The sequence below is a fragment of the Trachemys scripta genome, chromosome 5, assembly GCF_013100865.1.
Source record: "Trachemys scripta elegans isolate TJP31775 chromosome 5, CAS_Tse_1.0, whole genome shotgun sequence".
Lineage (NCBI taxonomy): Eukaryota > Metazoa > Chordata > Testudines > Emydidae > Trachemys > Trachemys scripta.
This window is the reverse complement of record NC_048302.1, coordinates 86,785,134-86,811,802: the sequence shown is the minus strand read 5'-3', so window position 1 is coordinate 86,811,802 and position 26,669 is coordinate 86,785,134. Positions and strand designations below refer to the sequence as shown.

Sequence of the window (26,669 nt, the reverse complement as noted above, 5' to 3'; positions counted from 1 at the left end):
CTTTGGAGAGTGACAAATTAAGAGAATAAAGTATAGGAAAAGACCCAACAATAAGATATATTTCAGTCATAATTTGGAGATTTTGGCTCAAAAACATTGCACTACAACTGTCAACCTTCCCATTTGAAAAACAAAGTGAAATATTTCATTTTTCCATATATGGTTATAATGCGAGTGTAGCCAACATTTTCGAAATATATAAAAACATATGATGTATATGTATTGTGCAGACAAGTGTTTCTACATGTAGACAAGTGCACATAGATCTATGTGGATCACATATGTAGTCTGAACTTTGAATTTGTGATGAATTATAAAACCCATTTATTTAATATTCCCCTCAAATACTAGTTTAACAACATGTTTTTTCAGGTAACTCTCAGGATAACAACAAACCCTCTGCAGAAGTGAGAAAACTTTAACCTGATAAAAACAACTGGCAGCTTTTAGTCTGAAGAAATGATCAATAATTCTCTCACTGCATCCTGTCATGTTCTTTTTTACTGGGTATGGATTATTTCATGACAAAACAGTAATAGTCATGTATAGTTGTGCTGTTTGCTTTCCATGAATTATTGTCTATTAACAAGAAGTTATCAAACTACTGTTTTATCAGGATTACATCAACACCATTCATAAATATTTTGCAAATGTGATCATTTTAGATGTGGCTATATTTAATTATTTATAAAATGGCCTGGATAAAAGGAACGATCAGATAAGGAAGCTGATTTCAAGGTAGGCCAGCATTCAGTATATAACAACTGCATGTATGATTCTTATTAATCAATAGCCATCTCACTTGTGTTCTAAAAGAATTTATATTGTTCAAAAGTGAGTTTATACAAGGATTACATATCAAGTGGTAGAAAGCGATTGGCCTGAGGCCTCACAATGCACTCAATGTGTAGTATCTTGTATAATTGCATATTTTGTAAAACATTACCTCATCTACACCCCCACAGCCACCAACCAAATATATTATATTCTTCCAACCTCAAGACAGTTACTGAGCTAACATTTAAAGCAATATATTCCCTGTACATGCAGAGAATACGTTTCTGAGGATAGGTAAAATGTAATACACTACACCTTTATCTGAAACCCTGTAGAATTGGTGCTTTAAACAGGGGCAATTGAAAATAATCATGAGCAAAATTCAGTGGGTGGAAAAATTAAACACAAAAAATAAGAATGATAATTAGAAGTTGTTTAAGAATGCTTTATTAGATGACCCAGAAAACTCACAATCCCCCGAGAAGGCTCCTTCTGTTAAAAAGCCATCCTGTTTCAGCGGGGAAGTAAAAATGGCAACAAAAATAAAAAATATACATAACAAATGGAAAAATGAGGAAGTTGATAGCACTGTGTATAAACCAGCAGTTAGGAAATGCAGAGAACTGTTTAGGGAAGATAAAGGTATCAAACAAAAAATCTATTGCCAGTAGACTAACAACAGCAAGAAGAAATTCTTTAAATATACCAGGAACAAACAAAACCGTAACATTATAGTTCTAATACTATAATGTCAATCATGAAACAGATAAGGAAAAATATTTAATAATTTTTTCTGTTCTGTATTTGGAAAAAGCAGAACAACATACTCATATCTATCTTACAGTGACAAGGAAATGCTTTCTATTCCATCAGTAACTAGGACGGATGTTAAAGCGCAAGTATTAAAATTAAACATTTTTAAAATCAGCAGGACCTGATAACTTGTACCTAAGAGTGTTGAAAGAATTTCCTGAGGAATTCTCTGAACCATTAATGCTGACTTTTAATAAATCTTAGAAGTTCCAGTCTAGGGAAATGCCAGAAGACAGAAGAAAGATAATATTTGTGCCAATATTTAAGAAGAGTAAATGGGATGATCCAGGTAACTATTGTCCAGTTAACTTTACATTCATCCCAGGCAAAATCACGGAAAAGCTGATGCAATCTCTGAAGACTTAAAGGATGGTAACATAATTAATACCAAACAACATGGTTTTATGGAAAATAGGTCTGGTAAGAAAACTTGATATCTTTTTGATAAGATTACAAGTTTAGTTTATAAAGGTAACCATGGACATAATATACTTAGGCATCTGTAAAGCATATGACTTAGTCCCACATGGACATTCTCATAAAAAATTAGCACTATATTAAAATTGATGTAGCCCATATTAGATGGATTAAAACTGGTTAATTGATAGATCTCAAAAAGGAATTATAAATGGGGAATCATCATTTTAGGGAGGTGTGTTCTTAGCCCACTGCTATTCAATATCTTTATCACTGATCTGGAAGAAAATATAATAATCATTGCTGGAAAATTCTGTAGATGATACAAACATTGGAGGAGGGGTAAATAATGATGGGGATAGTTCACTGATACAGATTGAGTTGGCTCATTTGTCAAAGTACTGTCAAATGTAAGGGCATCTAGAATCGAAGAATGTAGGTCACACTTACAAGACAGCAGACAATATCTTTGAATGCAGTAAAACTGAAAAGGACTTAGGTATTATGTGGATAACCAACCGAACTGATCTGCCAGTGCGATGTTGTTGCCAAACAGGCAATCACCAAACAGGAGTAGGCAGGTGGTATTGCCTCTGTACAGTAACTCCTCATTTAACGTTGGAGTTATGTTCCTGAAAAATGCGACTTTAAGCGAAATGATGTTAAGCGACTCCAATTTCCCCATAAGAATTAATGTAAATGAGAGGGTTAGGTTCCAGGGAAATTTTTTTCACCAGACAAAAGACTCTCTCTCTCTCTCTATATATATATATAGACACACACACACACACACACACACACACACACACACACACAGTATAAGTTTTAAACAAACAATTTAATACTGATACACAGTGATGATGATTGTGAAACTTGGTTGAGGTGTAGGAGTCAGAGGCGGGGATATTTCCCTTACTGCTAAATGATAAACTAGCAATTGGCTGAGCCCTCAAGGATTAACTCTCTCACTCTACAAGGCAGCAGGAATGGAGGGAGATATGCACATTTCCCCTTTAAGTACACTGCCTTGTTAATTAGAGCAGCTTGCTGAGACCACAGCTGCTGCAAGCTTCCTCCGTCCTGAGCCCTGGTGTGTCACCCCTGCTCTATGGAAGATGGGGTAAGTGGGGAGCAGGGTAGGGTTACCATATTTCAGCAAGAAAAAAAGAGGACGGGAGGAGCCCCGCCCTAGCCCCGCCCCTGCCCCCCCCACTTCCTGCCCCCCCAGAACCCCCAACCCTCCCCCCGTTCCTTGTCCCCTGACTGCCCCCTCCTGGGACCCCTGCCCCTAACTGCCCCCCAGGACTCCACTCCCTATCTAAGCCTCCCTGCCTCTTGTCCCCTGACTGCCCCAACCCTTATCCACACCCCCACCCCCAGACAGACCCCTGGGACTCCCACGCCCCATCCAACCACTCCCCACACCCTTTCCCTCCCCGACGCTGTTCCGATCTCTACGTCCAACTTTCCTGCTCCCTGTCCCCTGACTGCTCCGATCCATCTCCCCACCCCTGCCACCTGACAGCCCCCCCCAGAACTCCCAAACACTCCCCCCCTGCTCCTTGTCCCCTGACTGCCCCCTCCTGGGACCCCTGCTCCTAACTGCCCTCCAGAACCCCACCCCCTACCTAAGACTCCCTGTTCCTTGTCCCCTAACTGCCCCCTCCTAAGACCCCCCCCAACTGCCCCCCAGGACCCTACCCCCTACCTGTACCCTGACTGCCCAAAACTTTCTCCACTCCCCCCAAAAAGCCCCCCCCCGTTTCTTGACTGCCACCTCCAGAACCTTCCTGCCCCCTGACCTCCTTACCCTGCTGCTCAGAACAGAGTGTTGGGCTCTGTGCAGCCGAGCCGGACACGTGGCTGAGCTCCCCAGCACAACAAAACCCGGTCCCTGGCCCTGCACAACAAAACCCGGTCTGGCCCTGCACAGTGCTGCTGGACTGGGCTGCAAGGGAGCTGCCGGCTCAGAATGCAGGGTGGATCCGGCTCCTCTACAGCTGCTCCTGAGTCCAGCCTGGGACTTCCCTGCAGCCCTCCCAGCCGCTGGCTCTGCTCTGCCGTGGGGAAATCCCGGACATTGTGAGTGCTTTACAAATTCCCCCGGACGCTATTTTTAGCACACAAAAGGAGGACATGTCCGGGTAAATCCCGACGAATGGTAACCCTAGAGCAGGGGGAAGGAGGATGCCCTGACATTAGCACCCCTCTTTCTTCCCTTCCCCCTTGCACAGCAAGCAGGAGTCTCGGGGAGCAGCTCCAAGGCAGAGGGCAGGAGCAGCACGTGGGCAGTGGGGGGAGGGACAGCTGCAATTGCTAGCCTGCTGGGCAGCTGATGCATAGGGAACTTATGGGAGCGGGGAACTGATAGGGGGAGCTGATGGAAGGGCTGCTGGTCAACCCCGGTTCCAAGCCCCCACCAGCTAGTTCCAATGGGCTGCTCTTCCTGCAAGCAGTAGACAAAGCAGGTGACTGCCAAACAACGTTAGAAAGGAGCATTACACAATTTTAAACGAGCGTGTTCCCTAATTGATCAGCAACATAACAATGAAACAACGTTAACCAGGACGACTTTCAGTAGTAGTAATGGTACTAGTGAGATCATTACCTGAATACTCTGTCCAGTACTGGTGTCCACACTTTATTTATGGATGTTGAAAAATTGGGAAGGGCTCAGTAAAGAACTACAAGAATGATTTGAGGTCTGGAATACCTGCCTTATAGAGACTCAAGAAGCTTCATCTATTTAGTTAATCCAAGAGAAGGTTAAAAGGTGATTTGACCATTGTCTACAAGTACCTGTATCAGGAAGAGATTTCTGGTAGTAGACAACAGTTTAATCTAGCAAGAAAAAAGGATAACAAAATCTCATGATTGGACGCTGAAGCTAAACAAATTCAGACTAGAAAGGTGGCACAAATTTTTAAAGGGGGAGGTAATTAGCTGTTAGAACAGCTTACCTAGGGGTGTGGTGGACTCTTCATCCCTTGAAGTCTTTACATCAAGACTTGATGTCTTTCTGAAAAGATATGCTGTAGTTCAAACAGAAGTTATGGGCTTGATACATAAATTACAGGGTGAGGCTCTATGGCCTGTGTTATACAAGAGATCATAATGGTCCTTTCTAGTCTTTAAAATTTTTTTTTGAATCTTTGGTAAGATAAATGCAATGCATAGTGTCTTTCAAATAAAAACTACCACAAACTGCTTTATATAGCTAAATAATGCAGACAAAAATTTAACATACCATCTGTCTGTCATATATGAACAATTTATATATTCATACACACATCATATGTATCTTTACATTTATATTTCTAGAGAGCTACAGATAGCTACATCTGTCTAGCTACATAGGCCTGGTTTTTAGAGATGGTGGGCACTCAAATCTGCCAGTTACTTCAATGGGAGCTGTGCCTCTTCAGCACCACTGAAAAATCTTGCAATTTATTTATCCTGGGTGTCTAAATGTCGACTTGCCTATCTCTTTTAAAATGTAGATCAATAGTCACCAAAAATATGTTTGCACAATATCATCTTTTATACAAAACACATTTATGAAGCTCACCACTCCTGAGTAATAAGGCCACATATTGATTAACTATTTCTTATATCCTTCCATTTGTAAAACTAGGTGCCTGAGGTACACTGGGCCAAATTCAGAAGAAAGTTTGACTATTGAATTAGAGAGTTTTGTAGAAAATAGTAATCCTATTAAGCAAATATATATATATATATATTAAAAAAGAAGAAGAGAAAAAAAAACAATAAAAAAATTAAAATTAAAATTTAATTAAAATTCCTTAGTTGTTTCTGGTTTTTGAAAATAGAAAAATGTCAAAAGAAATATTCAACCAGCTCTACTGAACTATTTATCCAGTTATCATATACACGTGCACACACATGCAAAAGTAAAGTTAATTTTGCAGGGACTTACCAAATATCTTTCTACCTTCTCTGAAAATAACACAAAGAAAAGAGAGGAGCTATTTTGAGAACAGAGTTTATCTGAACTTGCAGAAACCTGTTTTCTTCATTGCAGTCTGAAAATAGTCTTTTCTAAGAAGAGTTAACAATACATCTTTTAAACTTTTATGTATAGCATCTGGTATCTACCAATCATTTTAGTAAGGAATTTAGGTCTGCCCTTTATTGAAAAGTCAATTAATTTCAAATAGGGGGTTTGTTCAAGATCTGTTGGGCAGGTTCCTTATTTGTTTCTTTTTTTCTAACAATGCTGGTGAGTGAGTATGTATGAAAGTGAAAAACCAACTACCTGAAGGGGGGTTCTAAAGAGGATGGAGCTCGGCTGTTCTCAGTGGTGGCAGATGACAGAACAAGGAGCAATGGTCTCAAGTTGCAGTGGGGGAGGTCCAGGTTGGATATTAGGAAAAACTATTTCATTAGGAGGGTGGTGAAGCACTGGAATGGGTTACCTAGGGAGGTGGTAGAATCTCCATCCTTAGAGGTTTTTAAGGCCCGGCTTGACAAAGCCCTGGCTGGGATGATTTAGTTGGAGTTGGTCCTAATTTGAGCAGGGGGTTCGACTAGATGACCTCCTGAGGTCTCTTTTAACCCTAATCTTCTATGATTCTACGAATTACTGTGTGTCATTTTGTCCCCTTTACTCTTTGCTACTCTTCCCATCCTTCACAAATCTCAATTTCTTATCTCCCTGACCTTCCATTACACTCTTTCAATCTTTTCCTCTTCCTCATGAATTTCTGAATCCCACCCTTGTTTGTTCATCACCTCTGATTGGCACTCTGCTCTATGTTCTGCCACAGAATGTAGACTGAGACAATTTAACAGATGTAAATACTGTACTGTAATTCAATTCTGTACTACCATGTTGCCTTTCACTAGAGAGGTTATTCCAATTTTGTTAAAGAACCCTCCTTATATTACAACTTAAATATAATAGTTACGAATTAAAAAGATTGTGAAAATAAAATGAAATAAAATGCAAAACATCCTTCAAGCCTTTCAACATGTTTATTTTCAACTTTTAAAATATTTGTACAGCTACACTTTTCAGGCAATATTCTATACTCAGATACACCAGGGTAATGCTTGTTGGAGTAGAAGGTGGTCAGTACTTCTGAAACATCAGGCACCTTACCAAGGGCTTGTCTACATGATGCATTAGTCCACTCTAGAGGGGCGTAAACTCTAGTGTGCATCAATGTGTTGTGCACTAACTGGCCTGTGTAGACCCTGCTGGTGCACACTAAAAGTTCCCTAGTGCACGTTAATGTAGTACATTTTGAAATGGGACACTAAGGCAGACTAAGCAGCTTTTAGTGTGTAGCAGCAGGGGCCATGCGAGCCAGTTAGTGTCTGACATGCTATCATGTATTACAATTTACACCCCTCTGTGCAGACTAATGCACTGTGGAGACAAGCCCTAAAATATCTAAATGCAGATTAGATGCCTATCTTTAGACACCCAGGGCCAGATCCCCAGCTGAAGTCCATTGTGGTCAAAAGGCTATGACAATTTACATCAACTGAGAATCTGTCCCCCAGTTTTAAAATGTTGGTCCGTAAATAAAAATCACCTTTTGAGACCTGTCTTTAAATCTGTTTTGGTTGGCTATTGTAGTACCTACTGACCATTTTTTTCACTTTGTAAAATCTTCAAACAATATAATTCAATTGATATTCTATACTGATGCCTAGGACCTGACCAGCAACCTTATAGATAGGGACAGATATACACAGGCAGATTGTATCTTGAGGTGCTTGCACACTGCGTCCTAGCAATGGAAAATGCTCTTATTATTTTACTTGTGTTTGATGGATTAGTTTTCAATAGGGCTGTCAAGTAATAAATTTTTTTAATCGCGCGATTAATTGCAATTAATTTTTAATCGCGATTAATCGCACTGTTAAACAACAATAGAATACCATTTATTTTAAATATTTTTGGATGTTTACTAAATTTTCAAATATATTAATTTCAATTACAACACAGAATATAAAGTGTACAGTACTCACTTTATATTTATTTTTGATTACAAATATTTGCTCTGTAAAAAACAAAAAAAAATTATTTTTCAATTCACCTCATACAAGTACTGTAGTGCAATCTCTTTATTATGAAAGTTGAACTTACAAATGTAGAATTATGTTAAAAAAATGCATTCAAAAATAAAACAATGTAAAACTTTAAAGCCTACAAGTCCACTCAGTCCTACTTCTTGTTCAGCCAATCACTCAGACAAACAAGGTTGGTTACAATTTGCAGGAGATAATGCTACCTGCTTCTTGTTTACAATGTCACCTGAAAGGGAGAACAGGCATTCGAATGGCACTGTTGTAGCTGGTGTTGAAAGTTATTTATGTGCCAGATGCGCTAAAGATTCATATGTCCCTTCATGCTTCAACCACCATTCCAGAGGACATGCTTCCTTGCTGATGATGGGTTCTGCTTGATAACAATCCAAAGCAGTGTGGACTGACACATGTTCATTTTCATCATCTGAATCAGATGCCACAAGCAGAAGGTTGATTTTCTTTTTTGGTGGTTTGGGTTCTGTAGTTTCCACATCAGAGTGTTGCTCTTCTAAAAGCATACTCCACAACTCATCCCTCTAAGATTTTGGAAGGCACTTCAGATTCTTAAACTTTGGATTGAGTGATGTAGTTATTTTTAGAAATCTCACATTGGTAGTTTGCGGTTTGTCAAATCTATTGTGAAAGTGTTCTTAAAACGAACATGTGCTGGGTCATCATCTGAGACTGCTATAACATGAAATACATGCAGAATGTGGGTAAAACAAAGCAGGAGACATACAATTCTCCCCCCCCCCCAAAGGAGTACAGTCACAAATTTTATTGACACATTATTTTTTTAACAAGCATCATCAGCATGGACGCATGTCCTCTGGAATGGTGGCCGAAGCATGAAGGGGCATATGAATGTTTAGCATATCTGACATGTAAATATCTTGCAACAACGGCTACAAAAGTGCCATGCGAACGCCTGTTCTCCATTCCAGGTGACATTGTAAGTAAGAAGCAGGTAGCAGTATTTCCCATTAATGTAAACAAACTTGTTTGTCTTAGCGATCGGCAGCATAAGAAGTAGGACTGAGTGGACTTGTAGGCACTAAAGTTTTACACTCTTGTTTTTGAGTGCAGTTATGTAACCAAAAAAATCTGCCTTTGTAAGTTACACTTTCACGATAAAGAGATTGTACTTCAGTACTTGTATGAAGTGAATTGAAAAATAGTATTTATTTTGTTTATCATTTTTACAGTGCATATATTTGTAATAAAAAAAATATACTGAGCATTGTGCACTTTGTATACTGTGTTGTAATTGAAATCAATATTGAAAATGTAGAAAGATATCCAAAAATATTTAATAAATTTCAATTGGTATTCTATTGTTATAAATGCGATTAATCACGATTAATTTTTTTGAGTTAATCGCATGAGTTAACTGCGATTAATTGACAGCACTAGTTTTCAACATTCTAAGATCATACAATGTTAGATTTTGTGTGTGTTCATGTGTGCACACCGCTCCCTTCTCCCCCTCCCCCCATTAGTTAGTATTAGCTGCAAGTAGAGATCCCTTCACTTTCATGACTACTGAAGTTCACTCTGAAAAATAATTATGAAGTGTGGATTATATAGCAATGAATAATCCAAGACAAACATGCTTTTTTCATCCCCCTTCAATAGGTAAATGATGCTCCCACTTGACATCCCCACAACAACACTGCTGGCTTGGCATTGCAATGATTCCTGATTTATTGAATGTTGCTGGACTGTAAAAGCAATATCCTGTCCTTACGCAGGGTGGTGGGAGAGTGTGGAAGAAGAGTTGAACAGGGCAGAAGGTCATGAGTCATCCTGCCAGCATAGTCCAGGTTGGCTCCTGGGGGACCATGGTGAAAGCAACTTGTAGTGCACCTCACTGTTCCTTCACAGAGGAGCAATGCAGGGTATCCTACCTCATGGCTGCGGTAGACTGAGGGAGGGGGATGTGGTGAGAAGAGGGTCCAGATCCCTTTTCAGCCCCTTTTCAGCACACCAGCATGACAGGTCATTTTGTAGTCAAAAACATTTCTTAATTCCATGAATTATTTTTAATAATTGATAAGTTTTTTGCTATGCATGAGATGCACGAATCACGGTGTCATTTACAGTTCAGCATATAATATTTATGTCAGGATATTTTTGGGAAATCTCTCTTCTTTTTTCTCCATGATGGTATTTTTCCAGGATATCCTCTTTACTTGGCTGCCCAAAAGTTTACAGTAGATGTTTCTAGCTGTCTGATCCTTGTGTTGGACTGAATTGCAGGATTGGCCATTACTGTGCACAGACATACATCTTTGATAACTTTTGGCCACTCCAAGGCAGAACATTGTTCAGATGATTTTCTTATTGCATATGTCACAAGGAATGAGTTTTTCACATTTTCTTCTTTCCCTTGTTAGTTACTTGGACCCTGTGCTTTTTAAGGTGCTTCCTGATAAGAAAGTTTGCTTATCTAATTGCAATATTGATTTTAGTGTCATGTACTCTTCATGTACTTCTAATACTGTAAATCAATAGACCAGCATAAAGTTATTTGATGTTTTGTGCTTCTTATTGTCTCTCTATTGATCTCATCCAGTAATAGCATTGTATATCTGGGTACCAGCTTGATGATTAAATCAAGCGATTTGGCTGACAACAATCCCGATGTATTATTGTACTTGTCAACTCTCAGATCACCAGCACAGCCTGAAAAATGGAATGCTCACTACTTTTAAGGGCACTCCAACATCTAAGCACTGTATTGATAAAAACGGTGGCTGCTCACAAACGTTTGCCATCAAGAATAAAAACATACCCACGCTTATCCACATATTTTAAGAGGTTGAAGGGTTACATGTTCACTCATTTCTAGGAATGTGACAGCCCCCAAAAATAAATTAGCAGTAGTGTATTCCTCAGATATTTGTCAATCATATGCACATATATATATATATATATATTTAACAAAGTCTTTTTGTGTCCTGATAAAACCTACATATTTTCATGGATATGTCACTCGCTGTGGGAAGGCACAAATTACCTGTGTCATTACATGTTTTTCTGTGTGAACCAATGGATGGAAAACAATTTTGTAGAAGACAAGGGAGTTTGTTGTTGTTGTCTTATTTGGAAGTAAGCCAGACATTCTTGGAGCTTGTTGATGTAAATGCCATACCAGGTTTAACTGTAAATTGAAAAGCTTACTCAAAACGTTTCACACAAACATCTCTAGCAGATGGAATGAAAACAAGTTCCAAGGGTAAACAAATATCCAGATGACCTGGCAACACCCAGATTAGAAAATAAGAAAATATTAAACATAAAGGACCACTCAGCCAACCCAGCCTCACTCTTCTAGATATTGCATAACCTCCTAGCTTTTTCATTGAACCTATCCACTTTTCCCCCTGTCATTGTATCCAATTGTCTTACACCCACTTTGCTTTTGACTGCAACAGGTCCTAATGTTGTGGCTCTTATACCATGTCCCACAATGCTTTTCCATAGAGAAAAATCCAGTGTCCCTTCTCCAACCCATCTGTCTCTGTAAGACAGTAGGGACATGATACTCAGTCCATGGCTGACTGCTAAATTAAATTGATCATGGAAGCAAGGTTGGTGTCTTGCCCTTTAATGACACTGGCAAGCTTATGTTTAGCTGTTGACACATTAAGGTGTGGAGCTTTAAATGCAACATTTCCATCTCTAGTGACATGGTCCTCTTTTGTAAAACTCAGTGGAGGAAGGTAAAGTGAAGGAAATGGGTGTTTTTAAGGGATCTCAGAAATCTAAAAATAATTAAAGGCTACATAGTAAGATGTGGCATCTGTGGAAACAGCCACAGAAATAATCCTGCTACCTAATAACTAGCACAGCAGGCCGAAGTTCTACTATGGTTTAAAACATATTTATATCCCTGCCACTGTATAATGAGGCATATCACATAATCACATAATCTGATGGCAAAACTGTTGCCAGATAACATAGTTTTACTTACTATAACTTAGAGAGCTGCACCATTTGCTAGTATTAATGTATTTTTATTATTGTCTTGAAGAAAAAGTATATCATTTTAAAATGTTTTTCTTTATAATCTATGCCCATCCTTCCCCCAAAATATCTTATATAATAATTTCTGGCATTAGTGCACCATCACAAAGGCTTTTGCAATATTTAGCTGCCCTTGTTTTCCCTACAGACAAGTAAATGAAAATGATGTAAGCATTCAGTTTACATTATTGGATCCAAAAGGTTTTTCTCTTGGTCATCACAGTGATGACTAACTTGCCACTATCATTAAAAACATCCCCTCCGTCCCTCAAAATAAGCAATTCCCAGTAAAAGTAAATAAACAAACTGAAGTGACCTTTCTTATATGCCACACCCATTGAGTATTTCTGCTGCCTTTTCTGAGGTATCTAAATGCTATGACAATAAAAACAACAGCCTTCATTTATGTGAATGAGAGGCACTTGATCTCAGAGATACACAACAAACAGAAAAAAAAATTGGTTAATTATTTTCTTCCCCAGGCCTCCATAACGGTTTGCCACATGTTTTGCATCTTGTAAGCCAAAATAAGAGCATATGAATTGTAACTGTATAGTTGTACTTAATTTATATTTCAAAAACCTGGCTCTGGCATACCTGACACTCACTTGGACCTTAAAGCATTGAGAGCCTTGCCAAAGGAAATACCAGTAATCTTTCACTGCACAGCCCAGATACTCCAACTGACATACTTCTTGGCTAGGAAATAGTCTGTAATGCAACTCACTGAAGCATATCATACCAATAGAGCACAGAAGCTGACTTAATAGCAAAATAAAATGCTTCAGTAACTTCACTGTGAGGGATTCACAACATCATTTCAACAGTGAAACGTTACATCCATTGTTCCTGCTCTTTCAAATATATATCACAAGATCATAGCTGGAGAATCCTGTGCAGTCCCACTGAAGGGGGAGCACTGAAGTAACATGACATTGAAAGAAAATAATAGGTAAATACTGTGGAGTGACACTGACATACCTTATGCAAATGACACCACTAATTATCCCTGTGTATTTTAAAACATGTTTTTGTACCCCCTCCTCACCTGCCAGTCGTCTGTCTCTTGTATTTTTCCAGATAACATCCAGGGCTCTAGCAGTAGAGTCTCTGATATGATCACTAAATGATCTTCTCAAAGGGGCTTTCACTGGGTGTTCCATAATGCAGTGCAGAGTATCACACATCCACAGGAAAACTGCAGCAATTTGGCCACAGGATAAGGGGCATTCTTTGCTCTGTTATCTGTCTGAAATTTCCTTCACGAGGCAGGTCGTTACTTTGTAAAATTTGTCGTCAGCTTTGCGGAGCCCTTTCCTTCAAGACTCAGGCATTGCAGTTCTCACTGCGGACACAGGAAAGCTCAGACTGCAGGCAACCTACTGGAAAGCTGCCAAAGTCAGAACTGCTGCTACATCTGGAAAGGCTTACAAATGAGCTAACGATACACTCGTTTAGATTTGGAGCTTTATTTGTGGATATCTATATGATTCTAGCTTCCTGTTTAATCAAATAACTTACTGGGCACATACTTGCATGCTCATTTATTAAGATAACATGTCTGCTTAACTGACATTTCAGGTAATCTTTCATTTTTTTGAGAGGAAAAAAGTAAGAAATGGGAAAGAGCCATTTTTTTCTGACTTGGTTCATTTATTTTATTTCGTTGCCTTATTTTTCTTACATTTCATTCTGTCTGTGGGACAACATGATTTAGGGCCTGATTCTGCCATCCTTATTTCTACTGAGTAATTCCTTACTCCACAAGTAGTATTGTTGGTCACAGTACGTAAGGGGAGGGGGACAGAATTGGGTCCTTCCTATCTTAGCTAAAAGGGAATGTAAGACTCCACACTCTAAAAGGTTCATGCAAACTTCAGTGACCCTGAATGAAGCCAGTTTGACCTTGCTCAGTTTGACCTTGTACTTCCCTAATGAAAGAATGAATGAAGGGGGAGTTGATTCTCCACTGGCAGTGTCTGAAGTGCCCCTGGCAATATGTGAATAGCTCAGTGCTCCCAGCCTACAAACCTTACACGTGTCTAATTTCCTTTGAAATCAATGAGAGTGATGTGTGTGTCAGGACTTAAGGGGCAGGTTGTCCTGGAGTTAATTCAAGCCAGAGTCCCTTATTTTTACAGCAGCAACTGAACTTTTAAAAACAGATAATAATACTTCTCATGAAAATAGTGCTATCATTAAAATTAACTGATGAACTTCACATACAGGTCAGCCCACACAGATCAAATTGCAGAATCAGGACCAGAGATTCTACCCTGAGGAGGAGGGGATGTCCTACTCTTTTATACTTTATTCTCAAGTGCAAAGAACTGTTCTTTCAATAGGCATAGAAATCATTTCCACTTCACACCTTCCTATTTGTTGTTATCTTTTCCTCCATCTTTGTCTGTTGTCATTATTTCTTGTGGGCCAAATTCTGATCTTGTTTACACTAGTGTAAATTGGGAACTACTTCACTGATCGGAACAGAAGTCCCCAGGATTTATAGTGGTATAAGTGAGAGTAGAATTTAGCTCTATGTTTGTGTAACGTAGGCTGAAAAAGCCCTCTTTGTGTAGACATCTGAGCCTTCTGGGGTGTGCACTGAGATAATCTGTAAGGTTCTTCTGCTCCCACACAGCTCAGCATTTATAGTTACAATGGAAGTGCCAACAGAGACAAGTGCAGGCATTTTGACCATAGTGTCATCTAACCTTACTCAGAGTAGTAGAACTAATTATTCCAAACAGCCCCACATCTTCCACTATTTCGATCAATGGTGGAGATGCACCAATACAGAAAAACACACATTTTCCTAATATAGATGCACCTGTAGTAGAGATGGCGGCATTATCCTCAACTCTAGTACTCGATAAATGTATCTCCATAACTTATCTGAGCCACACTGGGCCAAAGTGGAAAAGAGCAGGTGGAGAGAGAACAGAAACATTAGTTTGTCTTAAAGCCCAGAATTGCTCATTTTACCAAGCGTGTTAACCAAAGGGTTGGATGTACTGAATATGGTTGTATCATAGCTCCATGCCTTATACATTTCTGTGGCTTCTGAACTGTCAGCACACATGTAGAAATTTGGAATTTCGAAGTATTAATTCAAAGTATCAATTAAAATAGTTGAAAGTTCAAGAACTTGGTTTAGAAACTGTCAGAACGAGCAAACAAAGAATAAAGAAAGTAATAAAACACAACAAATTGGATGAAGGTGACTAGTGGGGCATTACTGGTCTGATGTTACTTAACATCTTCAGTAATAATCTTAAAGAGGTAATGCAAAGAATTTAATTCAATTTTCAGGTGATACTAATATGGAAGGTGCTGCAAACAACTGTGGGTACATAAAACACTAAGATAATATAGAGAAGTTAGAAATATGATCAGGAAATAAAATGAGATGGATTTTGGAAAACCATTAACTGATGCTTCTAGGGAGAAAATAATCCAAAGGAAATATATTGTCAGAGGAAGAAATCTGAGATACATTTATATAATAAGATTCCAGGTCTGTCACTCTGCGTCTCTCCCTGAAACCTATTAAGTTTCAGTCTGTAATGTCAGTGTAAAGTGACAGGAACAACTAGAAGCATGGTTGAGGGTTCTCTGTCTGTCTTGACAAACATATCTTTCATGAACTTTTCTAATTTTGAACCCAGTTATACTTTTGGCCTTCACAACACCCCCAGCAATGAATTCCACAGGTTGACTGTGTGTTGTGTGAAGAAGTACTTCCTTTTGTTTTAAACGTTTTTCCTATTTATTTCATTGGGTGATTCCTAGTTGTGTTATGTATTCCCCTTGTGTTATGTGAAGAGGAAAATAACACTTCCCTATTCACTTTCTCCATACACTTCATGATTGTATAGAACTCTATCATACCCCCTTAGTCATCACTTTTCTAAAATGAACAGTTCAGGTCTTTTCTAATCTCTCCTCTTATGGAAGCTGTTCCATACCCTTATTTTCATTGCCCTTCTCTGAACCTTTTTCAGTTCTAATATATCTTTTTTGAAATGGGGCAACCAGAACTGCACACAGTATTCAAGGTGTGGGCACACCATGAATTTATATCTTGGCATTATGATATTTTCTCTCTCTTTCCTAATGGTTTCTAACATTCTATTAGCTAGCCATTGCACATTAAGTGGCTGTTTTCAGAGAACTATCCACAATGACTCCAAGTTCTCTTTCTTGTGCAGTAACAGCTAATTTAGAGCCCATGATTTTGTATGTGTAGCTGGGATTATTTTTTGCAGTGTGCATGACTTTGTACTTATCAACATTGAATTCCATCTGCCATTTTGTTGCCCAATTGGCCAATTTAGTGAAATCCCTTTGTAACTCTTTGCAGTCAGCTTTGGGTTTAACTATCCTGAGTAATTTTGTATCATCTGCAAGTTTTGTCACCTCACTATTTACCCCTTTTTCAAGATCATTTATTAATATGTTGAACAACACTGGTCTCAATTCAGATCCTTGGGGGACTCATCTATTTATCTCCCTCCACTGTGAAAACTATTTATTCCTACCCTTTGTTTCTGATCATTCAACCAGATACTGATCCAGGAGAGGATCTTCCCCTCTCATCACATGACTTCTTAGTTGCTTAAGAGCCTTTGGTAAGGGACCTTATCAAAGGCTTATTGAAAGTCCAAAAACATTATTTCTACTGGATAACACTTGTCCACATGCTTGCTGACATCCTCAAATAATTTTAATAGATTGGTGAGGCATGATTTCCCTTTACAAAATCCATGTTGACTCTTCCCCAACTTATTGTGTTCATCTATATGTCTGATAATTCTGTTCTTTGCTATAGTTTCAACCAATTTTCCCGATAATAAAGTTAGGTTTACTGCCCTGTAATTACCAGGATCACCTCTGGAGCCTTTTTAAAAAAAAAGGTGTTACATTAGCTACCGTCCAGTCAACTGGTACAGAGGACGATTTAAGAGATAGGTGACATATCACAGTTAGTACTTCTGCAACTTCATATCTGAGTTCCTTCTGAGCTCTTGGGTGAATACCATCTGGTCTTGGTGATTTATTACTGTTTAATTTATCCAAAACCTCCTCTACTGACAGCTCATTCTGGGACAATTCCTCAGATGTATCACCTAAACAGAGTGGCTCAGGTGTGGGAATCTCCCCCATATCCTCTTCAGCGAAGACCAATGCTTTTCTGCAACAACTTTGTCTTCGTTGACTGCTCCTTTAGCATCTCCATCATCCAGTGGCTCCACTAATTGTTTGGCAGGCTTCCTGCTTCTGATGTACTTAAATTTTTTTTCCTGTTAGTTTTTATGTCTTCAGTTAAGTACTCTTAAAATTCTTTCTTGGCCTGCCTTATTTTACTTTTACACTTGACTTGCCAGCATTTATGCTCCTTTCTATTTTCCTCAGTAGGACTTTACTTCCACTTTTTAAAGGATGCTTTTTTGCCTCTAAGCATCTCTTTTACTTTGCTGTTTAGGCATGGTGGCATTTTTTGGTCTTCTTACAGTTTTTTTTAATTTGGGTATACATTTAATTTGAACCTCTATTATGGTGTTTTTAAATAGTCTCCATGCTGTTTGAAGGCGTTTCACTCTTGTGACTATTCCTTTTAATTTCTGTTTATCTAGCTTCCTCATTTTTTGTAGCTCCCTTTTATTGGATGTTAAATGGGTGGTTTCTTATAAGGATGTTAAATTTAATCACGTTATGGTCGCTATTATTGAACTGTTCGGCTATACAGTAGAACATCAGAATTACAGACACCTTGAGAATAGAGGTTGTTCGTAACTCTGAACAAGACATTATGGGATGTTCCTCAGAGTCTTCTTCTCCTACATGTAAGTGGCTGCCCAGCAAGTGGGGGTGGGGACAGGCAGCTGCTTCTAGCCCCCTGGCTGCAAGGATGATGAGTAAGGCACCCTGGGGCTGTGGCCCTTTAAAACTGAGCTGCTCCTCCAAGTGCATCATGCAGGCAGGAGCTTGGGCTCCAGCTCCAGCAGCAAACACTCCAGACCAGTTCCAGCAGGACCTCGGGAAGTTTTTTTCCCAGGCTTGGACTGGGCGTGCAAGCTTGCCCCCTCCATGGTTTACAGGAAAGCAGCACAGACCCCAGCACTGCTCCTGCTCTGCCTGCTTGGGGGGCTCACAACTGTGCCTGTGAAACTACCTCAGCATCTTCACCTCCTACCTGTAAGTGGTTGCCCCCCGTGTGGTGAGCAGGAGGTGGGAGAGGGGACAGGCAGCCCAGATGTGTCTACCTTTAAGATGCAATACAGGCACAGTACAGTATTTGCTGGTTTGTTTGTTTTTTGTCTCCCCTGCTGCCTGATTGCTTACTTCTGGTTCCACATGGTGTCTGGTTGACTGGTCAGTCCATAACTCTGGTGTTTGTATCTTTGAGGTTCTACTGTATTCACCTCTTGGACCAGATCCTGTGCCGAACTTAAGACTAAATCAAGAACTGTCTCTTACCTTGTGGGTTCTAGGGAAGCAGTCATTTAATGTGTCTAGAAATTTTATCTCCTCATCCCTTCCTGAGCTGACATGTCTCCAGTCAATATGAGAGTAGTTGAAATCCCCCATTAGTATTGCATTTTCTGCTTTTGTAGTCTCTCTAATCTCCCAGAACATTTTATAATTACGGTCACTATCCAGGTCAGGTGGTCAGTAATATGTTCCTGCTGCTAGACTCTTATTATTTAAGCTGGAATTGCTATCCACAGAGATTCTATGGTACAGTTTCATTCATTTAAGATTTTTACTTTATTTAACTCTACTTTATTTCACATGTAGCGCCACTCCTGCACCAGCGCGACCCACGCTGTCATTGCTATATATTTTGTATATATAACCGCATCCCATTGATTATCTTCATTCCACCAAGTTTCCACAACGTCTATTGTATTAATATCCTCATGTAATGCCAGTCACTCTAGTTCACCCATCTTGGTATTTAGACTTCTAGCATTTGTATGTAAGCACTTGTACATTTTGTCAATATTCAGTTGCTTACCTTCATGTGTTCTATTTAAATGGGACTTTTCTATGTTTGATTGTTCCATACTAGCTCCTACTCGTACTTTATATGCTAGTAAAGAGGATAGGAAAGAAATTTGTAGAGTTTCCCCTTTAATAAGTTTATCCCTAAGGGATGTCTCTACTCAAACTGTGTGCTCCTATGCTTTCCTCCAGCACTTAATTTGAAAAACCCTATATAATCTTTTAAATTTTACATGCTAACAGCCTGGTTCTGTTTTGGGGTTTAAGTGGAGCCCATCCTTTCTGTATAGACTCCTCCTTTCCCAAAAGATTTGTCAAGGTGACTGTTTGGCTGTGGCCTGTCCACTATGACTTCTGGCCTCCAACCAAAGCCCATTACTGTGCACAATTAGTTGAATTGTAGGAATTAGAGACAGAAATTACATATGAGGGTGATTCACCAACCCAAGCAGGTCAACCTCTTTCAGTAAACTTCCCTGTGATTTGTCCAGTCTAATTTCAAATATCACAAGCAATGAGGCTTTCACCATTTCCCTTAGAAGCATTTCCCTTCCCAGACTAGAAGACCGCACCATTAGAAACTGTCAACTGATTCCCAACCCCATCCCAACCCCATGATTAGAAATATAGTTAGTTGGGTTTGTAATGGCCAGGAGATCCACATGGTAAATTGCCTGCCAGGTGTGAAAGTTGTGGATCTCACAAGACATCTAGACAGACTTATATGCAGGGCTGGAGAGGAGCTGGTGATCATGGTACATGTAGGTACCAATGACATAAGGAAAGGTAGGAGAGAGGTCCTAGCGGCCAAATTTAGGCTACTAGGTAAGAGATTAAGTCCAGGAACCACCATGGTAGCATTATGTTAAATGCTTCCAGTTCCATGCACAGGGCCAGGAAGAGAGCTGCAGGGTCTCAGTGAATGGCTGAGACGATGTTGTGGGGAGGAGGATTTTAGGCTTAATAGGAAGGATAGGGGGACCCAGGCACGCCCTCTCCACCAGGTCCACCCAGGGCCCAAGGGGAGAGAGGTGGTCAGTTCTTTCTGGCTGCCACTCCAGATCAGCCTCCCCAGGGCCTTCAGTTTTCCTTTCAGTTTTGCATGGCCTCAGCCTTCTGTTTACACAGTCTTGGTAGTCCAGGGCTTAACTGGAGGGTGATGGATGCTTCCAAGGTCACCCTCAAAATCCAGTTGTCCTCCCCTACCAGGCAGGAGGCAGCAATATATGCATACAGGACAAGAGCACATGCTTTGGAAATAGGTTTTGTGTAATTTCAGGTGGAAAATAAATCTTAGGGGCCAAATCCTGACGTCCTATTCAGTAGATGTGGGTCTGGGCAGAACTCTGCAGCCTGGCTGGGCTCCACATTGGAATCTAGATGGTGGAGGCTCCCCATGATCAGCAATCACAAGTGTGCTCTGCAGTCACCCAGTTCTGACCCTCCTCTGGAATGGAGTTACAGATTCCTCCTTCCCCACTGCCCTTTTTGATAATCGATCACCAGTGAATGAAAGTGAATGCTTCCTTAATGTCTCTCTGCCAGGGTGGGATCTCCTCACTGAATGACTGCTGGGAAGAAAGGTATGAGCCATCAGCTTCTCCATGCTGCACCAGAACTGGCTCTGAAACTGAGCTGTCAGCCAGCAACAGCAATCCACACGCCCAAAGATATCACCTTCTCAGGATGATTGAGGGCAGAGGGTACCTACGGAGACCCATATAACCCCTCCAGTCACCCCTCAATCCCACACATTAGTGTCTGAGCAGATCCAAGTCCACACATCACCATACCTCCCCCTCTTCTCCCACTCCTGCAGGGGGTTCTGCAAGGGCCACAAATACACCTGGGCAATAGTAACCCCTCTTGTCCTTGCAAAAGAAAGGATAACCCAGATTCATCAAGGACTGGCTGGATGGGGGTGGGGATCTCATTTTTATTTCTGGGCTTTGGCAGCACCTAATGGTGGAGAATTGCATAAATAATCTTGTTACACTAGGTTACCTCCCCTCTGGATTGGTCAGAATGCACAGAGATCCCCTACATGTGTGTATTGGCTTGGCACAGCCTTCAGGACTTGGGGGCCTTTTGTTTATCTTGGTCCATCAACTCTTGGGTTTGCCTATGCTGCATGTGGCTACATCACTCTCTGCTGTGTTGTCCCTCGGGGTCTATCAGTGACTGGCCTCTTCAAGGGCTGCAACTGTCACACAGTTCTCCTAGATTGGCAAATCCAGACAATTTTACCTTGGTGCTTCTGCTTCTGCTAGCTAGCATTGAAAACATTCTTTGACCTCCTCAAAGCAACCAATGACATTATGAGTGTCAGACTGTCATTGACACGATCATTTAAAATAAAAGCAATGGCAGAACTCTTCAATGTTAACTATCCCAGAATACAAGCGTGATTCTGAGCTCAAATTCATGGTACACAATATTGTGTATCTTGTAAAATCACCTGCTGTGCACGCATGTCAACGTTCACCAGTTCACACCTCATACCATGTGCAGTAGGTGAGATCAGATTGTAAAGTGGACCTTTAGCATATCAGCTTTTAAATAAGCTTTTACCCATTTACGACAACATTAAAGATCATAATTTAAAGTTTTCAGACTGGAGCTCAACCAAGGCTACTTTCCAATAGAAAGCTGGTATTGTATTGTTAAATGGCATGTTGATACATATCAGATCCTCAGATGCTCAATATTTTTAAAGCTACCAGTCCCAGCAGACTGTAAAGAATTAGGGAAATTCCTACAGGAACAGATGGACACATATCCCTAGCTGGCAAACATTAATCCAAACAAAGGTTTTAAGGATTGTGTTTCCCTTAGGTTATGTCTACACTGGCATTTTGATGGCAAAAACTTTTGTCATTCATGGGTGTTAAACTTCCCCCCCGCCCCAGAACGACAAAAGTTTTACCGACGAAAAGCACTGGTGTGAGCAGCGCTTTGTCAGCAGGAGCAGGAGCGCTCTCCTGCTGACAAAACCGCTGCCACTTGTGCAGGGTGGAAGATTTTTGTTGGCAGGAAAGAGAGCCGCTTTTAGCGGCATGGCTGTAGTGGCACAGCCGTGTCACTAAAAGCTGCATAGTGTAGCCATAGCCTTGGTAGTTAGGCATTCCCAAGTACTGCTTAATGTAGCCCCCAGAGCTATGGAGGAAAGTGTTTAATTTTTGTTATGACCAGTCTGGTTACTTAAGCTGCTTGACATTTTTCTGATGGAACAGTTTTCTGCTGGAAAATGCATTTTCATCAAAATAGAAATGTTTTGTGGAAATGTGTCAATTTTGAAGAAATTTTTCATGGGAAAAAGTTTAAACAAGTCTCTTTTCATTTGACTTTCTCATTTGTTTAAATTAAGTCTAAACATTTCATTTCAATAAGGTAAAAAACATTTCACCTCAACTTTCTCATTTAGATTCACTTCATTTTGACTATTAAAATGTTAATTCTATTCTACAATATATTTCATAATATATACTATTTAATATTTTATATGATAATGTTTTAACATTATTTACAGAAAATGTTTTGACTTATCAAAATGAAGCATTTTGATACTTCCAAACAGAAAATTTTTGGAATTTCTATTCAGCAAGATATTTTTAAATGTTGACTTTTCATTGCAATTTGGAACGAAAACAAAATTCAAAATGTCAGATTTTCCAGACAATGGAAATTCCATTTTCCAACCTGGTCTACTGGTTACTGAAAAGCATGGGGTTACCCTTTTGAAATTAGCATCCTGCGAATCAGAAAAAATCAGAGCTGTAACATTGAGCCACACCTCCATTCTTATTCCCCAACCTCCAACTTACGTGGTGTGGGGCAAAGTGGCTAAGGAAGAACATTGGGATGCAGTCACATGCTCAAGGGTCAATGCGTAGTGCAGATAAAAGGAGCTAGGAAATGAAAATGAAGCTTAGGCATGAAGGTAGAAAGAAATGGGGATGAAAGACCTTTGCAAGGTGTGAAGGTATGCAGGGAATTCTCTTAGAATATGTCTACACTGCAATTAAAAACCTCCATCTGGCCGATGCCAGCTGACTCAGACTCCTGGGGCTCAGTCTAAGGAGCTGTTTAATTGAGGTGCGGATGTTGGGGCTCGGGCTGGAGCCCGGTTTCTAGGACCCTGGGAGGTGGGAGGGTCCCAGAGTTTGGGCTGCAGCCTGAGCGTCTACACTGCAGTTAAAAAAACCCTTAGCTCAAGCCGCCTGAGTCAGCTGGCATAGCCAGCCACGGGTGTCAAATTGCAGTGTAGACATATCCTTACAGGCCTCAACCATGGATTTAATTGTGGCATTTAGAGCATAGCCCTAAGCAGGAGATGATAGGCCACTGCCCTGCCCTACTGGGAGTTTCCTGGATTTCCCAACACAGAGGGGAAATATGCATTCTAATCTCCTTGGAGCACCTGGCCTGCTTTGAAGTGGAGGAAGAGGCATAACAACTCCTCCAGGGCAATGTACTCCCCTGGGAGTGCATAGAAAGAGCAATGCCTGTATTTCTCCAAGTATTTGTCTTGGGCCCTTGCATAGGGCATGCAAGACTTTTACCCCTTGTGTGCTTGCTCTAATGCAATAGCCAGGGATTATCTGGACCTTTATATATGAATAAAAAGCATTACAGTAAAGTTTTAAAGAACAACCCAGGCTATTCCATTAGCACCATTTTGTGGTATACCCCAAACTCACTGTGGTTTATTTTTCTTCCAAAGTCTCTTCCATACCTAGACAACCACACTGCTCTTGGCAAAGAGCTTGGAGGAAATCCTCTTAAAACACTCCACCTGGGAAGACACTTATTTGTCTTTTGTTGTTTGATAAATCCAAGATGGCAGATTTACATAAGCAAAGTGGAGTAGCTCAGTACTTGTATGATTGTACTTTTATTATTTTTAAATAAAAAATATTTAACTAAAATACAAGCAGACATTTACAAGCTTGCCACTGTGTGCACATTATGGCCCTGATCCAGAAAATCACATGCACACATTTAATTTTAAGCATACTATTAACTTTGAATATGTAAGTAGTCCCATTGACTTGTGTTTGAAGTTAAGCATGTGTGTACGTGATCTGTTTGGATCACAGATTAAATCAGTGAGTATTGTGTCCTCAAAGTGAAAAAAATAGATAAAAATAAATCAATCAAAAACAAATACAAAACACTAAGCAGTGACCAAAACCAGTATTCACTGCAAGACAGCTTTGGCTTCAATGCTCCATTATGCTTTGCTCACTGGTGGCCTCACCGGCTCCTCATGTAATTAGTCTTAAGCCATCCTCAGAATTCTGCATATAGCCATGCCCAAATTGCTGGCAGGTACTTCTGAAGTAATGTGTATGAATGAGGGGAAATGGGAAGTTCTTTGAGAATGATGTGATAATTTAAAACTGGGTCCTTGAAACAGGAAGAAAGTTATTAAAGCTCCATTCTGTTAAAGCCATATGTGATGTACTAGGCTACAGCAGCTCATGAAAGCATCACTGTACAACAGAATAATAGTAGTGTCAAAATACCTTTAACTGCTTATCTTAGGGCTGGTCTAAACTGGGGTGGGGGAGGAATCGATCTAAGATACGCAACTTCAGCTACGTGAATAGCGTAGCTGAAGTCGAAGTATCTTAGATCAATTTACCTTGGGTCCTCACGGCGCGGGATCGACGGCCGCGGCTCCCCCGTCGACTCCGCTACTGCCGCTCGCTCTGGTGGAGTTCCAGAGTCGATGGGGAGTGCGTTTGAGGATCAATATATCGCATCTTAAAAATACGCGATATATCGATCCCCGATAAATCGATCGCTACCCGCCGATACCTGGGTAGTCTGGATGTACCCTTTAACTGTGGAGATCTCCTTATATTTGCAATCCCTTTCATTTACAATACCTGATACCAAGGCAGGTTGTGTGGCTAGAGTCAGTTTTCAGCACTAGGATGAGTAGTGTATCATTAGTTTCAAGCAGGATTGTTCTGAAATGCAAATCTAAGGGTATGTCTACACTACAAAATTAGGTTGATTTAATAGAAGTCGATCTTTCAGAAATCGATTTGATACAGTCGATTGTGTGTGTCCCCACTAAGCGCATTAAGTCGGCGGAGTGTGTCCACAGTACCGAGGCTAGCATCGACTTTCGGAGCGTTGCACTGTGGTAGCTATCCCACAGTTCCTGCAGTCTCCGCCGCCCATTGGAAGTCTGGATTGAGCTCCCAATGCCTGATGGGGCAAAAACATTGTCACGGGTGGTTCTGGGTACATGTCGTCAGGACCCCTCCCTTTGTGAGAGCAATGGTAGACAATCGTTTCATGCCTTTTTTCCATGCAGACGCCATTCCACAGCAAACATGGAGCCCATTCAGATCACAGCGGCAGTTATGAGCACTTTAAACACCACACGCATTATCCTGCAGCGTGTGCAGCACCAGAACCTGCAAAAGCAGGCGAGGAGGCGACGGCAGTGCGGTGACGAGAGTGATGAGGACACGGACACAGAATTCTCTCAAAACACAGGCCTTGGTAATTTGGACATCATGGTGGTAATGGGGCAGGTTCATGCTGTGGAACGCTGATTCTGGGCCCGGGAAACAAGCACAGACTGGTGGGACTGCATAATGTTGCAGGTCTGGGATGATTCCCAGTGGCTGCGAAACTTTTGCATGCGTAAGGGCACTTTCATGGAACTTTGTGACTTGCTTTCCCCTGCCCTGAAGTGCAAGAATACCAAGATGAGAGCAGCCCCCACAGTTCACAAGCGAGTGGTGATAGTCCTCTGGAAGCTTGGAACACCAATGGTCAGTCGGGAATAAATTTGGAGTGGGCAAATCTACTGTGGGGGCTGCTGTGATCCAAGTAGCCAATGCGATCACTGAGCTGCTGCTATCAAGGGTAGTGACCCTGGGAAATGTGCAGGTCATAGTGGATGGCTTTGCTGCAATGGGATTCCCTAACTGTGGTGGGGCGATAGAGATATGCGTTCCATCTATCTTGGGACCGGACCACCAAGGCGGCCAGTACATAAACCAAAAGGGGTACTTTTCAATGGTGCTGCAAGCACAGGTGGATCACAAGGGACATTTCACCAACATCAATGTGAGATGGCCGGGAAAGGTACATGACGCTCGCATCTTTAGGAACTCTGGTCTGTGTGAACAGCTGCAGCAAGGGACTTACTTTACAGACCAGAAAATAACCATTGGGGATGTTGAAATGCCTATAGTTATCCTTGGGGACCCACCTTACCCCTTAATGCCATGGCTCATGAAGCCATACACAGGCACCCTGGACAGTAGTCAGGAGCTGTTCAACTATAGGCTGAGCAAGTGCAGAATGGTGGTAGAATGTGCCTTTGGATGGTTAAAAGCGCGCTGGCACAGTTTACTGACTCGGTTAGACCTCAGCGAAACCAATGTTCCCATTGTTATTATTGCTTGCTGTGTGCTCCACAATATCTGAGAGAGTAAGCGGGAGACGTTTATGGCGGGGTGGGAGGTCGAAGCAAATCGCCTGGCCGCTGATTAGGCGCAGCCAGACACCAGGGCGGTTAGAAGAGCACAGCAGGG

The 26,669-nt window shown here is 40.8% G+C and overlaps 1 protein-coding gene and 1 long non-coding RNA gene across 2 annotated transcripts in view; one reads left to right on the top strand and one right to left on the bottom strand.

Moving 5' to 3' along the window:
- Window positions 1-13,434, bottom strand: part of DLC1 (DLC1 Rho GTPase activating protein) — a 156,324-nt gene extending 142,890 nt beyond the window's left edge. The window contains exon 1 of the mRNA XM_034770865.1: window positions 13,145-13,434. Coding sequence (XP_034626756.1) covers window positions 13,145-13,283 — 139 coding nt within the window. The 5' untranslated portion in view covers window positions 13,284-13,434. The remainder of the gene's footprint in view (window positions 1-13,144) is intronic.
- LOC117877622 overlaps window positions 1-25,584 on the top strand; it is a 73,852-nt gene extending 48,268 nt beyond the window's left edge. Inside the window, exon 3 of the long non-coding RNA XR_004645773.1 lies at window positions 25,436-25,584. This is a non-coding gene — a long non-coding RNA (uncharacterized LOC117877622). The remainder of the gene's footprint in view (window positions 1-25,435) is intronic.
- Window positions 25,585-26,669: the final 1,085 nt, after the last annotated feature.